This window comes from Chlorocebus sabaeus, chromosome X, assembly GCF_047675955.1.
Source record: "Chlorocebus sabaeus isolate Y175 chromosome X, mChlSab1.0.hap1, whole genome shotgun sequence".
In the NCBI taxonomy this organism is placed as follows: Eukaryota; Metazoa; Chordata; class Mammalia; order Primates; family Cercopithecidae; genus Chlorocebus; species Chlorocebus sabaeus.
The window spans coordinates 15,982,591-16,000,217 of record NC_132933.1 but is presented as its reverse complement, the minus strand read 5'-3'; the positions used below and the strand labels follow the sequence as shown (position 1 = coordinate 16,000,217).

Below are 17,627 nucleotides of genomic sequence, written 5' to 3'. Positions count from 1 at the left end.
TTCTTACTCGAAATAACTTTTTCACTACCAGTAAATTTGTATGTAGATTTCTTGATTTATATCCCTAAATTGTAACTTTGTTTTTGAACAGGTTAAAAGCAGGTCATTACCATGCTTTTGAAATACAGAATTAGTCATCCAATAGGTAAAGGTTCTTTTTTACATACTGAGTCCTAGTCTTCAACTCCTGGTGGAATAAACAAACAGAGGAGCCCTCCAAGGATATAGCCAGAGGTGAACCACTACAGTAACCCTCCTTAAAGGCAGCATAGAGAGGATACATCTTCATGCCCTGTGGAGCTCTGGACCATGGCCAAGAAAACCGACTGTGCCAGAAAGTATATGAGGGAAATAAGTTACCCCCATTTGACCAAATTTACTTTAAGTCACTTATAATTATAAGTGAGTTATAATTTGTTATACGTACATAAAACGCTGCTTTATAACTTACTTATAAAGCAAACATTTTCCAAACTACACCCGTTTTTTTTGTTTGTTTGTTTGTTTTTTTGAGATGGAGTCTCGCTCTGTCACCTAGGCTGGAGTGCAGTGGCGTGATCTTGGCTCACTGCAACTCCCGCCTCCCGGGCTCAAGCAATTCTCGTGCCTCAGCCTCCTGAGTAGCTGGGATTACAGGCGCCCACCACCACGCCTGGCTAATTTTTTTGTATTTTTAGTAGAGACAGGGTTTCACCATGTTGGCCAGGTTGGTTTCGAACTCCTGAACTCAAATAATCCGACTGCCTCAGCCTCCCAAAGTGCTAGGATTACAAGCGTGAGCCACCGCACCCAGCCCTAAGTTATTTTTAAATAGCAATCAAATTACTCCAGGTTAGGTTTCTTATATCCCAAGAATATACATTTTTAATGAAACTATACAACATTTTAGAAAAAAAAATAGATCAAATTGTAAGGTTAGCATACATGAAGCTATTTGTATAGTTACACAGTTTAAGCCTATGATTACTCCCATTTTAAAGAGTCTAAATATTAAATAGGCTGTGTCAATATTAAATTCAAGCAGTGCTATAAAAATTGTGGTAGCTTTTACTTGGGGCTCAGTTTCTCCACACCTAATTACCAACCACCCTTTTATCCAAAGATGAGTGTTTGCTTAGAAGTTAAAAAACAATTATATAACAGCTGTTTTCAAATACAAAACCTAAGAAAAAATAAAAATAAGAAAAAATAAAAGATTAGAGGGTGGTGGGAGACAGTATTGTATGATTAACTATCCTGAGATCAAAATGTTTAGGTAAGGTTTAGTCTGTTACCTTGCAATTGGATTCCCCATCAAGACTGGCTGTAGTGACATAACAGGTTCCATCAGTGGTGCAAGATGATAGAAGAATAAGATCACAGGGAAAGGTTTCATCTGCCTGTACTTCTACTACATCACCAACCTAGAATTGATAAATAAATATAAATATTTTAAATTCCAAACAAAGCATTCATTATACTCATACAAAAGTCAAAACATTAGCAAGAGATTATCTCTAGCTCTGGGGCTTTGAGAGTATCTCAGCATCCTACAGCATGTGAAAGGTGATGAAAGAATATTACTCAATATTCAGAATCCTCTTTAAAGTCAGAAGGAGTTAGGATGCTTTCAGATTACCTTAGCACTGACCTTTACCTTTAATAAATGATTCTGACACCTTTTGCTCTCTGATATTTCTTGCACAGATGTTTGATAAAACAATGACATTATCACTTCATGAATGAATCAAGAAAATCTACATGTCACAAATTGGGCACTTCATGAACACTGAGCAGCCACACTCCCACTCTGTACCACGCATATTTCAACATACTTTGCCCGCCATGTGATAACAACTGTGTTGTTGGGTGCCAGGTCCTTCTTCAGTGCTCAGAAAATCCCAGTTAATTAGAGAGGCATTGATTTTTCCCATAATATTTGAATTTTTTTTTCTACAGGTCACTTTCTATGAATTCACCTGCTGTCAGGAGAATCACTTAATACAGCAATAAGAAACAATTTCTTATCGGCAAGCACCCAAAGCTCAAGGAGAGGAAAAACCTGAGAGAATAAGTCAGGAATAATTTAATAATGTAGGGTTAAGTAAATCATAACCGTTAAAAGTTTGGACTCTAACCTGACTTCTTGTACCAGCTCCGCCACTTAACCGTATGACGACCTTAAATAAGTGTCTTAGATGATTGCAACTACCTCAGAGAATTAATGTGAGCCTGAAATGATGATACAAGAAAAGTACTGAGCAAAGTGCCTGGCACGTATTAACCACTTCAAAGGTGTTAATTATAATTATTACCAACATCCTGCAACTACTTTACTCCCAACTTACGAATAGTCATAACACTTTTTTGGAAAGATGTTAAGAAATCCTCCAGTCTGGTGCTTCCCAAGATTTTCACATCATGGTACATGTTGAAAATTATAAATAATATTTTTGTACAGCACCTTCAGGTAAAGGGAAGAGGCTGCTGGATGCAGAAGATAACCCACTTTAGAAGGGAGTCAATATTTAGCACAGTGACCTAAACACACTGACTGTGAAATGCTAGGTAATATATGCAACACCTGACCCTATTTGCAATATGGTTTGGCAGATAAAGATGAGGATTTCAAGACCTATTCAGGAACAATTTTATTTTCTTTGCCAATCTTAATCACTAGCCAAGATCAACAGCATCAATAATTGAACTAATTTGTAAACAATATTTTGTTTTGTTGGATTGTTCCTTCCTCACTTACATAAACACTTATGTTGCTTACATAAAACCACAATTTATGCTTACATATGCAGAAGGGAGATAACAAACAGAATCCTAACACATCTTACAAGAAGGAAATACCCATTACAGGTTGCAAGATGACTCTCAGGCATTGATAAATAAAACACACAAAGAGAGCATTTTTTTCAACGGTTAGGATGTAGTCGGATATGAAATATAAAGGCCCCTACATCTGCAGTGCAAGCTCAGACTGACAAGATGGGTAAGAGTCAGAACACAAAGGGCTTGGCAGGCCAGCCTAAGTGATTTAGGCCTCACCCTAAAGGTAAAAGGATAGGTACAGGACTTTTAAAGACAAGGAATAACATGATCTAGTTAGACAATGAACTCTAGAGGTCTATTTACCATTTTAAAAGCCACAATAGAACATCACCACTTCCCATTACGAACATTAGGGAAAAAATGGATAATCTAAAAAATAATATGTATTTTTTAGTCCATCAGAGAGTTGAGGTTGCAAAGCAACCAAGTGAACTGAATTTCAAAGGGTAACAAGTGTTTCTGAGGAGAGACAGGACAGATGAACTCTTTCATAACTGACCAAGCATAGAAGGAAGAGACGAGAGACAGCTACCATGAAAGTGGGTAAGAAGAAAACAACTAGATTTTTAACCAATTCTTAAAGACTGGGTGTGAGCTAGTATGACAGTTCAGAATCTCTACAAGCCTGGGAGACAAGAAGAGACCACAACCATTCACCAGCTCTTCTCTAGAGGCTTCTACTCAGTGTTCATGAGAAAGCATACGGGCAGGAGACCTAAAAGAACCTTTCTCACTGGTACAGGCGTACAGGTGATGACTGACTGCTGTGAAGAAACAGGCACAAAAATAACATGCCAGGATCCTCAGCTGTAGCAACCATTATGGAAAACAGTATGGCGATTCCTCAAGGATCTAGAACTAGATGTACCATATGACCCAGCCATCCCATTACTAGGTATATACCCAAAGGATTATAAATTATGCTGCTATAAAGACACATGCACACGTATGTTTATTGCAGCACTATTCACAATAGCAAAGACTTGGAATCAACCCAAATGTCCATCAGTGACAGATTGGATTAAGAAAATGTGGCACATATACACCATGGAATACTATGCAGCCATAAAAAAGGATGAGTTTGTGTCCTTTGTAGGGACATGGATGCAGCTGGAAACCATCATTCTCAGCAAACTATCACAAGAACAGAAAACCAAACACCGCATGTTCTCACTCATAGGCGGGAACTGAACAATGAGATCACTTGGACTCGGGAAGGGGAACATCACACACTGGGGCCTATCATGGGGAGGGGGGAGGGGGGAGGGATTGCATTGGGAGTTATACCTTATGTAAATGACGAGTTGATGGGTGCAGCACACCAACATGGCACAAGTATACATATGTAGCAAACCTGCACGTTGTGCACATGTACCCTACAACTTGAAGTTTAATAATAATAAATAAATTAAAAAAAAAAAAAAAAAAATAACATGCCAGAATCACGGACCCCTTTCTCATATTAAGCAAACCCCATCTGCATCTAGGAGAAAGGCAGAAAACCTTCCCTGGCATAGTCTCGGGGAAACATCACTACTGTTAGAGGAGAGGTAGAAACAAAAGTGACCTGCTACAGGGGATGGGACCTGCTACAGGGAATGGGACAGGAAACCTATTCATACCAAGAACCTGGCACTGATACAAGGTAGAAGTTCAGTTACTATGGGGGCGGGGGCAGGAATATTGAGAAAGTCTTACCCTAAGGCTTTGGTGCATATGGCCTGCTTAATATTGAGATTGGAACGAGAAAACCAAGACACCATTCTGTTCCCGCCAAGAGCCTTACACTGAGTAACTGAGTAACAAACAAGAAACAGCAGTCTACCACTGGAGAAAAAGCAAGGGAACGGGGGTGGGGCGTTCATCATTTGAGGCCAGGAGTTCAAGACCAGCCTGACCAACATGGAGAAACCCCGTCTCTACTAAAAACACAAAAAAATCAGCCGGGCATGGTGGCACATGCCTGTAATCCCAGCTACTTGGGAGGCTGAGGCAGGAGAATCACTTGAACCCAGTAGGCGAAGGCTGCGGTGAGCCAAGATCGCACCATTGTACTCCAGCCTGGGCAACAAGAGCAAAACTCTGTCTCAAAAAAAAAAAAAAAGTTAAATGGTAAAGTTTATTTTATACATTCTATTACCAAAAAAGACAACTCACAGGCAAAAATAGTAACATATTGTGGGCTTTATAATATGTAAAAGTAAAACGTATGACAACAATAACACAAAGGGTATGAATGAGGAAATGAAAATATGCTCTCTGAACACAATGGAATTAAATTAGAAACCATAACAAAAAGGTATCTAGGCCAGGCACAGTGGCTCACGCCTATAATCCCGGCACTTTGGGAGGCCGGGGTGGGTGGATCACCTGGGGAGTTCGACACCAGCCTGACCAACGTGGTAAAACCTCATCTCTAACAAAAATACAAAATTAGTCAGGCATGGGGGCGCATGCCTGTAATCCCAGCTACTTGGGAGGCTGAGGCAGGAGAATCGCTTGAATCCGGTAGGCGGAGGTTGCAGTGAGCCAAAACTGTGGCACTGCACTCCAGCCTGGGTGACAAGAGCGAAACTCCATCTCAAAAAATAATAATAATAACTAGAAAATTTCCAAATATTTAGAAATTACATAACAAACTTCTAAATAACCCATGAACCGAGGAAGAATTAGAGAGAAATTAGAAAATATTAAACTAACTGAAAATGTAAACATAATATATCCAAATTTGTAGGCTGTTGCTAAAGCAACACTTGGAGGAAAATTTACAGCATTAAACATTTATATTAGAAAAGATGTTCAAATAAACTCCTTTAACTAAATCTAACCTAACACCTCATTTTTACCCAAGGAGCTTCTTCTTTACCTCTTAGCATTGTTCCTCACTCTCTGCCACAAGCCGTACGTTTTCACACTCTGCCTCTCTAAATTTTACAATCTATTTCATGCCCATCTCATGTGAGAAAACTGTTTTCATTCCCATTTTCTAAATTCAGAGTATTTATTTTCAGAAGCACTCACTGGGTTCTGACCAGTTACCGTCTTGTATTTTTATTCTTTTAGCATTATGTGGCATGACTACTAAGTTAAACTATAAAACTTCTTGAGAGCATGAACCATCTCTTTTCATTCTTTGTAACCCTTCTAGAACTCAGCACAATATTTCAATACATCTTGGTTGATTCATTGGTTGAAGTACTAGAGCATAACTTTCATTTCTATTTGGCACTAAAGCATAACATATGATTGAGAGGTGTCTTACTACGTCTAGTTTCCGGTATTTACGCCAAAAAATACTCCTTCCATTAAAAACAATAGTGTCTTTACACTGGAATTCCTCAAGTCCTGTTACTAAGTCTCATTCTCTATGCCGTATGACATTCCATCCAGTCTCATGGCATCATATGGTATGTACAGACTGATGACACCCAAATTTCTACTTCTATTTAAAGCATCTCCTCTGAGCTCCAGGATTGACAACTCCAACTGTACGTCTAATAGGTTTCTCAAACTTAACATAGCCAAAAGTGAATTCCTGATTTCTCTTCACTCCCACCTCTGTCCCTAAATCTGTTTTTCTCCTAGGCTTTCCCATCTTATTTAAAAGCACCAGCATTTTCTTTAACAGCACTATCTAATTCACTCAGTCGCTCAGGCCAAAACCAGGAAGGCTATCTCAATTATTCTTTTTTTTTGTTTTTCTGTTTCTCTCACCCACTACATCCAATAAATCACTAATTCTGATGATTCTACCTCCAAAAAATATCCTGAATATATCCATTTCCCTTAAAATCTAAACAGGTAGTAGAGAGTTATGGTTAAGAGTATGGACTCTACACCTAGGCTTGCTTTTTTCAAATCTCAGCTTTCCAACTTACTAGTAGTGGGCAAGTTCCTTAACCTCCTTATGCCTCGGTTTCATCAATTGTAAAGAGAGGATAATAAAAATACCTACTTCATATGGCTGTTGTTGAGGGTTAAATGAGGTAATAGAATGTAAAAAAGGTTGCCTGGTATATACTACATACTATATAAATGGTGACTACTATTTTTATTATTGTTATCAATACTACTATCATCCTAATATAAGCCCTTATCATTTTTTGCCTAAGCTATATCTCTCTGATTGCACATTTGCCCATGCTTTCATTTTGCCCCTCTCCAGTTTTATTTTAAAAAATCATCAAGTCACTCTCCGGCTTTAACACTTCAAAGACTCCCCACCACACTGAGGATGCAGACCAAGTCTCTCTCTTGCTCAAAAGGAGTCTCAACAAACTCTTTCCCCCTACTCCCCAGCCAAGCAATCTGCTATTTAGAGACTGCTGGCTAATAAGCATCTCTTCCCACACACTTACACTCCAGAAACAGCTACATCAAATAGCATCTCACACAACAATTTAATCACAACAGTTTCACATTTATTTAATCAAGATTATACCTGGTTGAGTTCAGCCTCAAGGCAAAGAAGCCTGGTGGAGGGAAAGTGAAAAATGGGGGCCTTTGTAAAGGGGGGTGGGGTAGAATGTCAACAAAATCAGAAAGAGGAAATGAGAGAACGGGAGAGATATAGGAGGACTTTGCCTGCTTTGCAATTTTACGTAGTGTACTGGGAACAACAGACTGGATGCTATGAATCATTTAGGCAGCCTTTTGTTTTTGTTTTTGTTTTTGTTTTTGTTTTTTGAGACAGGGTCTCACTCTGTCACCCAGACTGGAGTGCAGTGGCTCGATCTTGGCTCACGGCAGCCTCAACTTTTTGGGCTCAGGTGATCCTCTCACCTCAGCCTCCCAAGTGGCTGGGACTGCTTGGCTAATTATTTTGCAGGGACAGGGTTTCGCCATGTTGCCCAGGATGGATTACAACTCCTAGACTCAAGCAATCAACCCAACTTGGCCTCCCAAAGTGCTGGGATTACAGGCATGAGCCACTGTACTCAGTCTGCCTTTGGTTCTTATGCTGATCAATAATGCTGAGTTTCTACAACTGTTTCGAAAACTTCAGATCTTAACCTAACCTAGTTCAGCACAAGTTCCCCCTTGACCAGGATGTAGAGAATAGAGAAAAGAAAAAGTAGAAAAAGGAAGACATTCTATGTGAAACACTGGTGACCCTCCCACTCTGTAGTATTCCTCCCATCATTACTGTAAGAAGATGTGAGGAAACAACTATTGTTGGGCATATGGAGAACTCTTAAAATTCAATAAGAAAACAACCTGCTTAAAAAATGGGCAAAAACTAAGCAGCATCTCACCAATGAAGATATACAGATTGCAAAGAACCATATGAAAAGAAAGTCTGAATCACATGTTATCAGTGAAATGCTAATTAAGACAAAAGTGAGATAGTACTACACGCCTGTTAAAATGGCCAACATACAAAGCACTGACAACATCAAAACCCAGTCAGGATGTGGAACAACAAGAACTCCCATTCATTGTTGGTGGGAATGCAAAATGATACAGCTACTTTGAATGATAGTTTGGCAGTTTCTTACAAAATGAAACATACTCTTACCATACAATTCAGCACTTCTTTGTATTTATTCAAATGAATTGAAAATGTATGTCCATATAAAAACCTGCACACAAATGTTTATAGCAGTTTTACTCATAATTGCCAAAACTTGGAGGCAACTAAAATGCCCTTCAGTAGGTGAATGGATAAACTATGGTATATCCAGAAAATGAAATATTATTCATCACTAGAAACAAATGAGCTATCAAGCCATGGAAAAAGACATGGAAGAAACCTGAAAGCATATTACGAAGTGAAAGAAGCCAATCTGAAAAGGCTGTATGATTCTAAATATGTGACATCCAAGGAAAGGCAAAACTATAGAGACAGCAAAAAGATTACTGGTTACCATGGGTTGGGGGGAATAAGGAATGAACAGGAAGAGAACAGAGGATTTTTAGGGCAGTGAAACTATCCTGGTATGATACTACTATGGATACATATGTACATGTATACAAATGCAGGATATGTGGATATGTATCCTATATCTGACAAAACCCACAGAATGTACAACACCAAGAGTGACTCCTAATATAATCTATGGACTCTGGGTGATAGTGTGCTAAAATAGGTCCACTGATTGTAACAATTCTGGTGTGGGATGTTGACAGCCAGAGAAAATGTGTTTGGGGACAGTGGGTTTATGGGTACTCTCTGTATTTTCTACTCAATTTTCCTGTGAACCTAAAACTGCTCTAAAAATATAATTTTTTCATTTAAAAAATCTAATGAGAACCAAAAAATTAGTGTTTGACAAGTCGAAAATGTTATTTGACAGGGGTCTTACTGGGTAAATAATAAATAATGATTAACTGGAATAAATAATTGCCTGAGACTGTCAAAAAAAAATACTACTACCTTGGAAGTCTCATATGTTGCTGATGGGAATACAAAATGTTACAAATGTTACAGGCACTGTGGAAAATAGTTTAGTGGTTCATTAAAAAGTTAAACATGTAATTACAACATGACCCAGCAATTTTCCTCCTAAGTATATACCTCAAAGAATTAAAAACAGGTGTTCAAACAAAAACTGTAATTCAATGTTCATAGCAATTCATAATACCCAAAAGGTAGAAACAATCCAAATGTTCATCAGCTGATGAATCAACAAAATGAAATGTTATTCAGTCATCAAAAGGAATGAAATGCTGCTATATACTATAATGCAGATGAACCCCAAAAACATTCTGAGTGAAAGAAGCTAGACAAAAAGGACACATAGTAGATAATCGCATTTATATGAAACATTCAAAATACATACATCCATAGGGACAGAAAGAAGGTTAGTATTGCCAGGGCCTGGGAGGAGGGAGAAATGTGGAGTGTCCGCTTATGGGTATAGGGTTTCCTTTTTAGGGGATGAAAATGTTCTGGAACTAGATAGAGTTAACAGTTGCACAACATTATGAAGTACTAAATGACACTAAATTATACACTTTTAAAAGGTGTATTTTTACCATTAAAAAAGGAGTGGAATAAGAAAAACTACCTTGATTTTTTCACTTTCTTTTCTCACTCGCTTTGCATTTTCAATAATGTAAACAGTGCTTTTGTTGACTTCATTGTCAGCTCTATGTCTCAGCCAATCTTCATATCCCTGAAACATAAAAATAACTATATAATCGAGTTCAGATGAAATAACGCTGTTAATAAATTTATATATCCTCCCATGAGTCAACACCAAATATTTATAATTATAGCATTAATTTAAACTCAGAATGCTAGAGACAATGCTACGCATTTTAATAGCAAATCTGAGATACGTTTTCAAAATACTCCTTAGATAAATAGCTTTATTGTGTTAAAAGTATTCTCCATTCTTTAAACATTAATGATTAAAACACAAGCACTGGAGACTTACTGTTTTTCATGTGTGAAAGGCTATGATTTATTTTAATTGTACTCTTATTTGAGTTAATGTTAATTCTCCCTACTTTTTAATTTGAAAAAAAGATTGTCCTGAGTTTGTATTTTCTTATAGCCATAATCACTTACATATAATCTTTTGTATATGCTGTAGTAAACTGTTCGAGTAATCATCTCCGAGGGAATATTTTAATTATTTCTCACCCACAGAGAATATAAAAGGCAAGCTGGGATTGTTTTAACAGAGAAGCTATGATAAGTTTTAGAGATCAACAGCTAAACTTTTCAACTGACTTGGTGATAAAAGAAAATATAAACTGGTATTCATCTTTTACAGTTAAAAGTAATCAGAGAAAGATTAAATGGCTCATTTTACTTTGGACTTCTCACCTAAAGTAGATTTAAGCCAAAAGATTAAAGAAGGAGGATGCTCATGAATGTTTGAGCATGACCTCCTCTCCTTTTTTATATACCTTTGCCTTTTTTCGTTGTAATAATGTCTGTACCTTTTCAAATACAACTGTTGGAAAAATCTCTTCATCGCCTCCCCCCACTTTTTTCCCCTCAGGTGCTATATCCATTCTTCTTCTGTCCTCTTTATGACAATGCTAGGCTATCACTTTATAGAGTACATTTTGTGATACTGGTGAAGAAATAAAGGCCCTAACATGAACCAGTATTGGGAGTAGAATGAATCAGTAAAAAAGCCTTTGAAAACCATACATGCTATTCTTGGAACCAGCAATTTTATGATGTTAAAGAAAATAATCCTACCAGTCTAAGGAAAAGAACATTCCAAAAGTCTTTATTTTGCAACTGAACACTTGATAAAATATTCTTGTAGTTCCGGGTAGGCAAGATGTAAGACCAGATAACCCCATGAGGAAAGGTAATCTTGTTCCCAATACTGCTAAGAAGACCTTTGCTTTGCAAGCTTCTTTGGTATCCTTTTAAAAAGTACTTTGTTAAGTATCATCTAAAAGTATATTTGTAAATAGTCAGATGCTGTGGACTGACACAAAACATGCTTAACATTGTTAACCTACCCTTTCACCTCCAATTTCCTGTTTCCATTTTCATCTGGAATTTTTCAAACATACTAGCATACAAAATGTTCAAAATACTTCAAAGATATCCATATCACAATCTGTGGCAGTCTATCAGCTCTGACAAAAAAACAGGAAATGTCCCCTCTACCTACTACCCCCTGAAGCAGTATAAGGAAAAAACAAGAAAATTAAAGTATTCTTCCCTTAAGTTCTCGCTACAGTCATAAACAATTTAAAAAATCCATAAAAATGGGAGTTTTTCCACACAGACATACCACACTGAAACAATTAATGTACATCAAAAATCTACCTCCTATTTCCTGACTGGGCTGTACCTTTTACCTGCTCTTTCTTTAACGTTTACACCCACACACACAGATACTGAAGAGAAAACAAGGAAATACATGAAGGATGTGCCTTACTATCATTTTAATAGGTTTTCAAGAGGAACCAAATATAAAATAGATCCATAAAGGATACTACCCACTGTATATAAATATGAAAAAGAGCCTTTGATAATGCAATTCCAACAAGCCTGGACTGAAATGCAGGTGGAAGTGTAAATAAGAAATTTACCTGCTTGATGGCTGTAACTGTTATAACAAAGAAAAGTGGAAGTCCACTGGTAACTGGGCTAGTTGGTGTGTCTACTGTGACCTAGGTAAACAAATTAAATTGAAAGTAAAATGAAAATTTGTCATTAACTCATATGCAGCACTTACATGCTGCAAACATTTCAAACAGAAACATAGATAAAACACATTCCAGTAGTAGGGTAAATATTAATTTTCATTAAAACAAAAGCAAACTACATGGCAGTTAGTTAAAGAAATAGTCCTAAATTCAAGCATAGTTTTTATCCCAGCTTGGATTAACCCCTTTATTGAAATATATCCATTCACTTACCACCTATTTGCTGAGCACCATTCTGTCAGCCCTTGTGCTATTATCAGCCAAGCTCTAAAGATACTGCTTTAAACAAGATGGAGACAAGTCCCTGCCTTCATGTAGCTGGCAGCTTATAGGAAAAAATCAGACAGTAAAACAAGTGTGTAGAGTCTGAGGTCTGAAGGGCAAACAGGAGTTAACTAGACGAAAGGTAGTTTTCTAGGCACAGTGAACAGTATATGCAGGTCTCTAGGAAATAAAGGAAGCCAGTGGCAAGAGGGAGTGTGGTGCGAGATGGGGCTGGAAAGGGAGGCAGGAGCCAGACTGTGCAGGGCCCTCTAGGCCAAAGTAAGCTGTTCATTCTTTATCCCACAAATAGCAGGAAATCCTTGAAAGTTTTAAGCAAGGAAAGGTCACATGAACAGAAGTGCATTTTGAAAAGATCATTCTCACTGCTCTGTGGAAGATGAATTAGATAGGGAACAAGAGTGAAGGCAGGGAGTCTATTTAGGAGGCTATTGCTGTAATCTAGGTGAAAGATGATGGCTTGGACTAGAGTATTAGCGGCAGGCATGGAAAAAAGTTCTATAAATATTTAGGAGGCAAAAATGGCAACAGATAGAAGTGCTTATTAAAGATGTCTTCCAAGTATCAGGTTAGCATGTCTAGGTGGATACTGTCATTCACTGAGACAGGAAATACTGAAAGAGAACTAGATTTAAGGAGGATGATCTTGAGTTCAATCTGCCCTCCCAACTCGTTGACTCTCATCACCAACCCTCAACCAGGCCTGCCTCTATCATACACCCTGTGTTGTAGATACAACATATACTTCCATGTATGCAATGCTTCTACATGGCTCTGTGACTTTAGGCAATCTCTTCCCTATCCCTGAAATACCAGTTCAGCATTCTCCGCCAGGTAAACCCCTTCTAATCCTTAAACGCTCCGTTCAGATAGCATCTATTCTCTGAAGCCTTCTCAAATTCCTCTTGGGTAGAAAAAAATGATAACTTACACTGTATACACAAAGCATTCTGTTCATGCTTCTTGAATGGCTTTACTACATTAAGTGAATATATGACTGTTAATGTGACTGGTCTTCTCAGCTATAGCATAAATTCCTTAAGAGGATAAAAGCTATATCTTGATCTTCATTGTACCTGCTACCACTTTTGTTATGTCCTACTGCACAGCACACAGTAGGTGGATGAGTGGTATACGTTTGCTGAACTCAAATGAAATGCGCTGCCCACCAAGTAGCATGATTCTTTCAAGCAGAATCCTCTGGGTAGTTTATTCTGTATCTGTAAGACATCTGACTATGGAACCAGAGGAGCTCCTTTTCAAATCTTCCATCATTCAGGATTAAAATAGGCTCTTGCCCATATTATATCCCAGATTGATTTTAAGTAGCAAGGCTAAATTCAATTACAGTACCATTTACTCAAAGCCTCAAAGTGGGTAAACAGAAGCACTTAGCATCAACAGGGAATTTGAGCAATTTCAATGGGATTTTCCTGCTTCATTTAAAAAATGAAATGAGAAAAAAAGTACCTTTAATGTAGTAAAATTATCAGGGGTAATTATGGCGACGAAAAGATTTTAATAGCTTACAGATTTAAAGATGGAAGATGCAATTTAAACTGTCTAAAATTTAAAACACAAAACAGTAGAAAGAATACGGAGAAGCAGATTGATCTAACTAGGCTCTCATCCTTAAAGTGAGTAAATGAATGAGGGAGAGCAAAAATGGTAATCAGGAAGATGAGTGAGAAGTTTCTAATTAGGCTGAAACTGGTATGTAACAAAATAAAACTATTAGTTTGAACTATTTTCAATTTTGATATATTCCATTTCATTTAATAGTACACAATACACATCGTCCTAGGATGAGCAAAGATATGATATCCATAAAATTTCAAAGAAAGTAACAATGAAACAAAATCTCAACAGGTTTTCTAGTAAAAATGCAACTTTAGAAATTTATAAAATGATAATCTTTAAATATTATGTTTCTACTTTAAGAAGTCATATTATAATAAACTCTGGAATGTCTTTAATTACATGATTTTAAAGTTAGAAATAGATTGAAAATTTGTTTAAAGCAATCAAGTTTCTAAAAGTTAAGTGGCTGTTTAAGGAGCTCTTACCTGTACAAGGAAAATTATGAGAAAATAAAAATTTGCAATTCTTCTAAACTGTTCAAACAGATTCTTTGGGAGAAAATTCCAAAGTGTATACTGTAAGGGAGGAAGAAAAAAGAACACTGTTATGAAAGAAACTTGAAAAATCTTAATAGTAATGACTGATTTTGAGTCCACATTATCATATAAAATGATATTTAGTATGTCCAACATTTTGAAATCCAAATCTCACACATATACATAAGCATATATTTAGAGACATTTTCCCAACACTCAGCACAGTGCCTGGTACAAGGCAGACAATAAATTATTTGGATGGCCAGGCACAGTGGCTCACACCTGTAATTTCAGCACTTTAGGAGGCCAAGGCAGGCAGATCACCTGAGGTTAGGAGGTCAAGACCAGCCTGGCCAACATGGCGAAACCCTGTCTCTACTAAAAATACAAAAATCAATCAGATGTGGTGGCGCACACTGTAATCCCAGCTACTTGGGCGGCTGAGACAGGAGAATCACTTAAACCTGGGAGATGGAGGTTGCAGTTAGCTGAGATCTCACTACTGCACTCCAGCCTAGGCAAGAGAGCAAGAACAAGACTCCGTCTCAAAAAAAAAAAAAAAAAAAAAAAAACCTGGGGCAACATTGTGAAACCCCACCTGTACTAAAAATACAACACTTAGCTGGACATGGTGGTGCATGCCTGTAGTCACAGCTACTTGAGAGGCGGAGGCACGAGAAACACTTGAACCCAGGAGGCGGAGGATGCAGTGAGCTGAGATGGTGCCACTGCACTCCAGCCTGGGCGACAAAGCGAGACCCTGACTCAAAAATAAATAAATAATAAAATAAATAAATAAATAATTTGGAGGAATGAATGAACACATTAATTTCTGGCTCAGCTAACCTCTGGAGTCTTGATGATCATTAACAGATACCCCTGTGAATCATTCTGTCCCCTATGAGTACCTCCAATTTCCATGACAGCTGGGAAGGTATATACACAACCCTGGGCCATGGAGGGCTTTCATTTTAATCAACAACATACCACTCTGGGCTGGGCTTTGGTAATTGGTAATAGGTAAAAGTTTCATGCTAAATTGCACATGGTCAGAAGACAAGAACTCTTAGGCCAACTGTCAAACGCAGAACTCTTAGGCCAACTGTCAACCATACTTTGTCCCTGAAACCTTAGGGTCAAGGACTGAATCATTTAAAAGTGACCAAAAAATGTTGAATTTTTCAGATGACCTAGTAAGACCAGAATCTAGAAAGAAAGAAATGTTTCTTAACCTAAAAAGCTAAATTTATATTTGGGAGTTCTGCGGTTGACAGTTGGCCTAAGAGTTCTCGTCTTCTGACCTTGTGCAATTTAGCATGAAACTTTTACCTATTACCAATTACCAAAGCCCATCCCAATTATCTGTATAATATGTGAGAACATATCCTTTAATAAGAGGTGACTGAAAAGCCAACCTGTAGAGCACAATATAATATACGGGAATTTACTAACCTTTCAGTTTAAAAAGGCTTATAGGCTCAAAATTTAGGGAATCCTCTGAGAAAAAAGACAAAAAGAGGCAAGTATATTCAGTAGAACAGCTGCATTACAACCAATAACCAACTTAGAAAATGTTCTACCTTGGAGTCCAAGAAGTACGTTAGGGAAGATAATTTTAAAATAAATGCAGAATTGTGCATGGATGTGCATCACTTGGGAGAAGGAAGTCCACGCTTTTTATGAGATTCCCAAGGTAGCTTGTGATCAAAAACAGAAGTCACTCAAAACCACTGATCCAGTCACTTTGAAGATGACATAGGTCAGACCAGCATTTTTAACTATCCTAATTATTTAAAATCAACTTTCTAAAACAATAAGCTAAACTCCAACAATAGGCTAATGGCTGAGCTTCTGGTATGTTACCCTTCTGTTCCCAAATTAAAGAGATTTTAATTAATCAAATAAGCATTACAGACAGAGTCATCTGTAAAAAGTGATATAAACACATCAAAAGGGAATACTTTTGTTGTTGTCGTTTTTAAGTCCCAACTGTTAGTTTACCACTGTTTTATTAAATGAACTGCTTCCTTGAGGAATTCTGATTATTCCCTTCATAAGAAATGACTGCCCTCTTCTCTCTTTCATCAAGTCATGAGCTATTATGAGATCAGGGAGCATGTCATAAGTCGCCTTACCACAGGTGCCTAGAACGATAGCTAGATGATAGTTTAGCACACAGAAGGTATACAAGAAATCTTTATTAAAACTTGTGCCCTAGCCATTTACTCTACTGGTTTACCTAAAAGGTAAACTTAGTTTCTAGTACATCTTTTTTACTATAATACAAATGTAAGATTTTAATGCAGACCAAGAGAAGTCTACTTTTTAGAGTTTTCTAACTAAAAGTGAAATTGAGTTATAGCCATATACATTAAGTTATTCAAATTAACCTGTTTATCTAAAAAGTAGACTCTCCAGCTTGGTCAGTTGCTACCAAAAAAAAACAATGTTATCTCAAGCATGACCTCCATGGCAAAAAAAAAAAAAAAAAAAGGTTAATCACAAGAAGAAAATGTGTATAGCAGTTTTTTAGACACGATGAGAATTCAGTTTTTGTTACAAGTTAGTTCTTGCTTGGAGACGTCAGTAAACACTATTTATTTATTTATTTATTTATTTATTTATTTATTTATTTATTGAAACAGAGTCTCACACTGTCACACAAGCTGGAGTGCAGTAGCGTGTTCCCAGCTCACTGCAGCCTCTGCCTCCCAGGCTCAAGCAATCTTCCCGCCTCAGCCTCCTGAGTAGCTAGGACTACAGGCATACACCACCATGCCTGGCTAATTTTTGTTGTTGCTGTTTGTTTGTTTGTTTGTTTGGAGACAGAGTCTCACTCTGTCACCCAGGCTGGAGTGCAGTGGTGTGATCTCAGCTCATTGCAACCTCCCCCTCCCAGGTTCAAGCGATTCTCCTGCCTCAGCCTCTCGAGTAGCTGGAATTACAGGTGTGTGCCACCATACCCGGCTAATTTTTATATTTTTAGTAGAGACGGGGTTTCACCATGTTGGTCAGGCTGGTCTTAAACTCCTGAGCTCAGGCAATCTGCCCACCTCGGCCTCCCAAAGTGCTGGGATTACAGGCATGAACCACCGCGCCCAGCCAATTCTTGTATTTTTTGTAGATACGGGGTTTTCCTTTGAACCATCTCCCAGGCTGGTCTCGAACTTCACCCGCTTCAGCCTCCCGAAGTGCTGGGTTTACAGGTGTGAGTCACTGCACCGGGCCTCTTTTATACTATCTTTAAGTGCAACTATAAACTTAAAAAGCAGCCCAGAC

The 17,627-nt window shown here is 37.8% G+C and overlaps 1 protein-coding gene across 7 annotated transcripts in view; it reads right to left on the bottom strand.

Annotated features, from left to right (window-relative positions):
- The window catches only part of ATP11C (ATPase phospholipid transporting 11C (ATP11C blood group)), a 202,657-nt gene that overhangs the window by 76,383 nt on the left and 108,647 nt on the right, over positions 1–17,627 (bottom strand). For all 7 annotated transcript variants that reach the window (XM_007992853.3, XM_007992856.3, XM_007992854.3 and 4 more), the window contains 4 exons: positions 14,298–14,387; positions 11,833–11,913; positions 9,831–9,938; positions 1,275–1,403 (listed from right to left, as the gene is read on the bottom strand). In XM_007992853.3, coding sequence (XP_007991044.1) covers positions 1,275–1,403; positions 9,831–9,938; positions 11,833–11,913; positions 14,298–14,387 — 408 coding nt within the window. The remainder of the gene's footprint in view (positions 1–1,274; positions 1,404–9,830; positions 9,939–11,832; positions 11,914–14,297; positions 14,388–17,627) is intronic.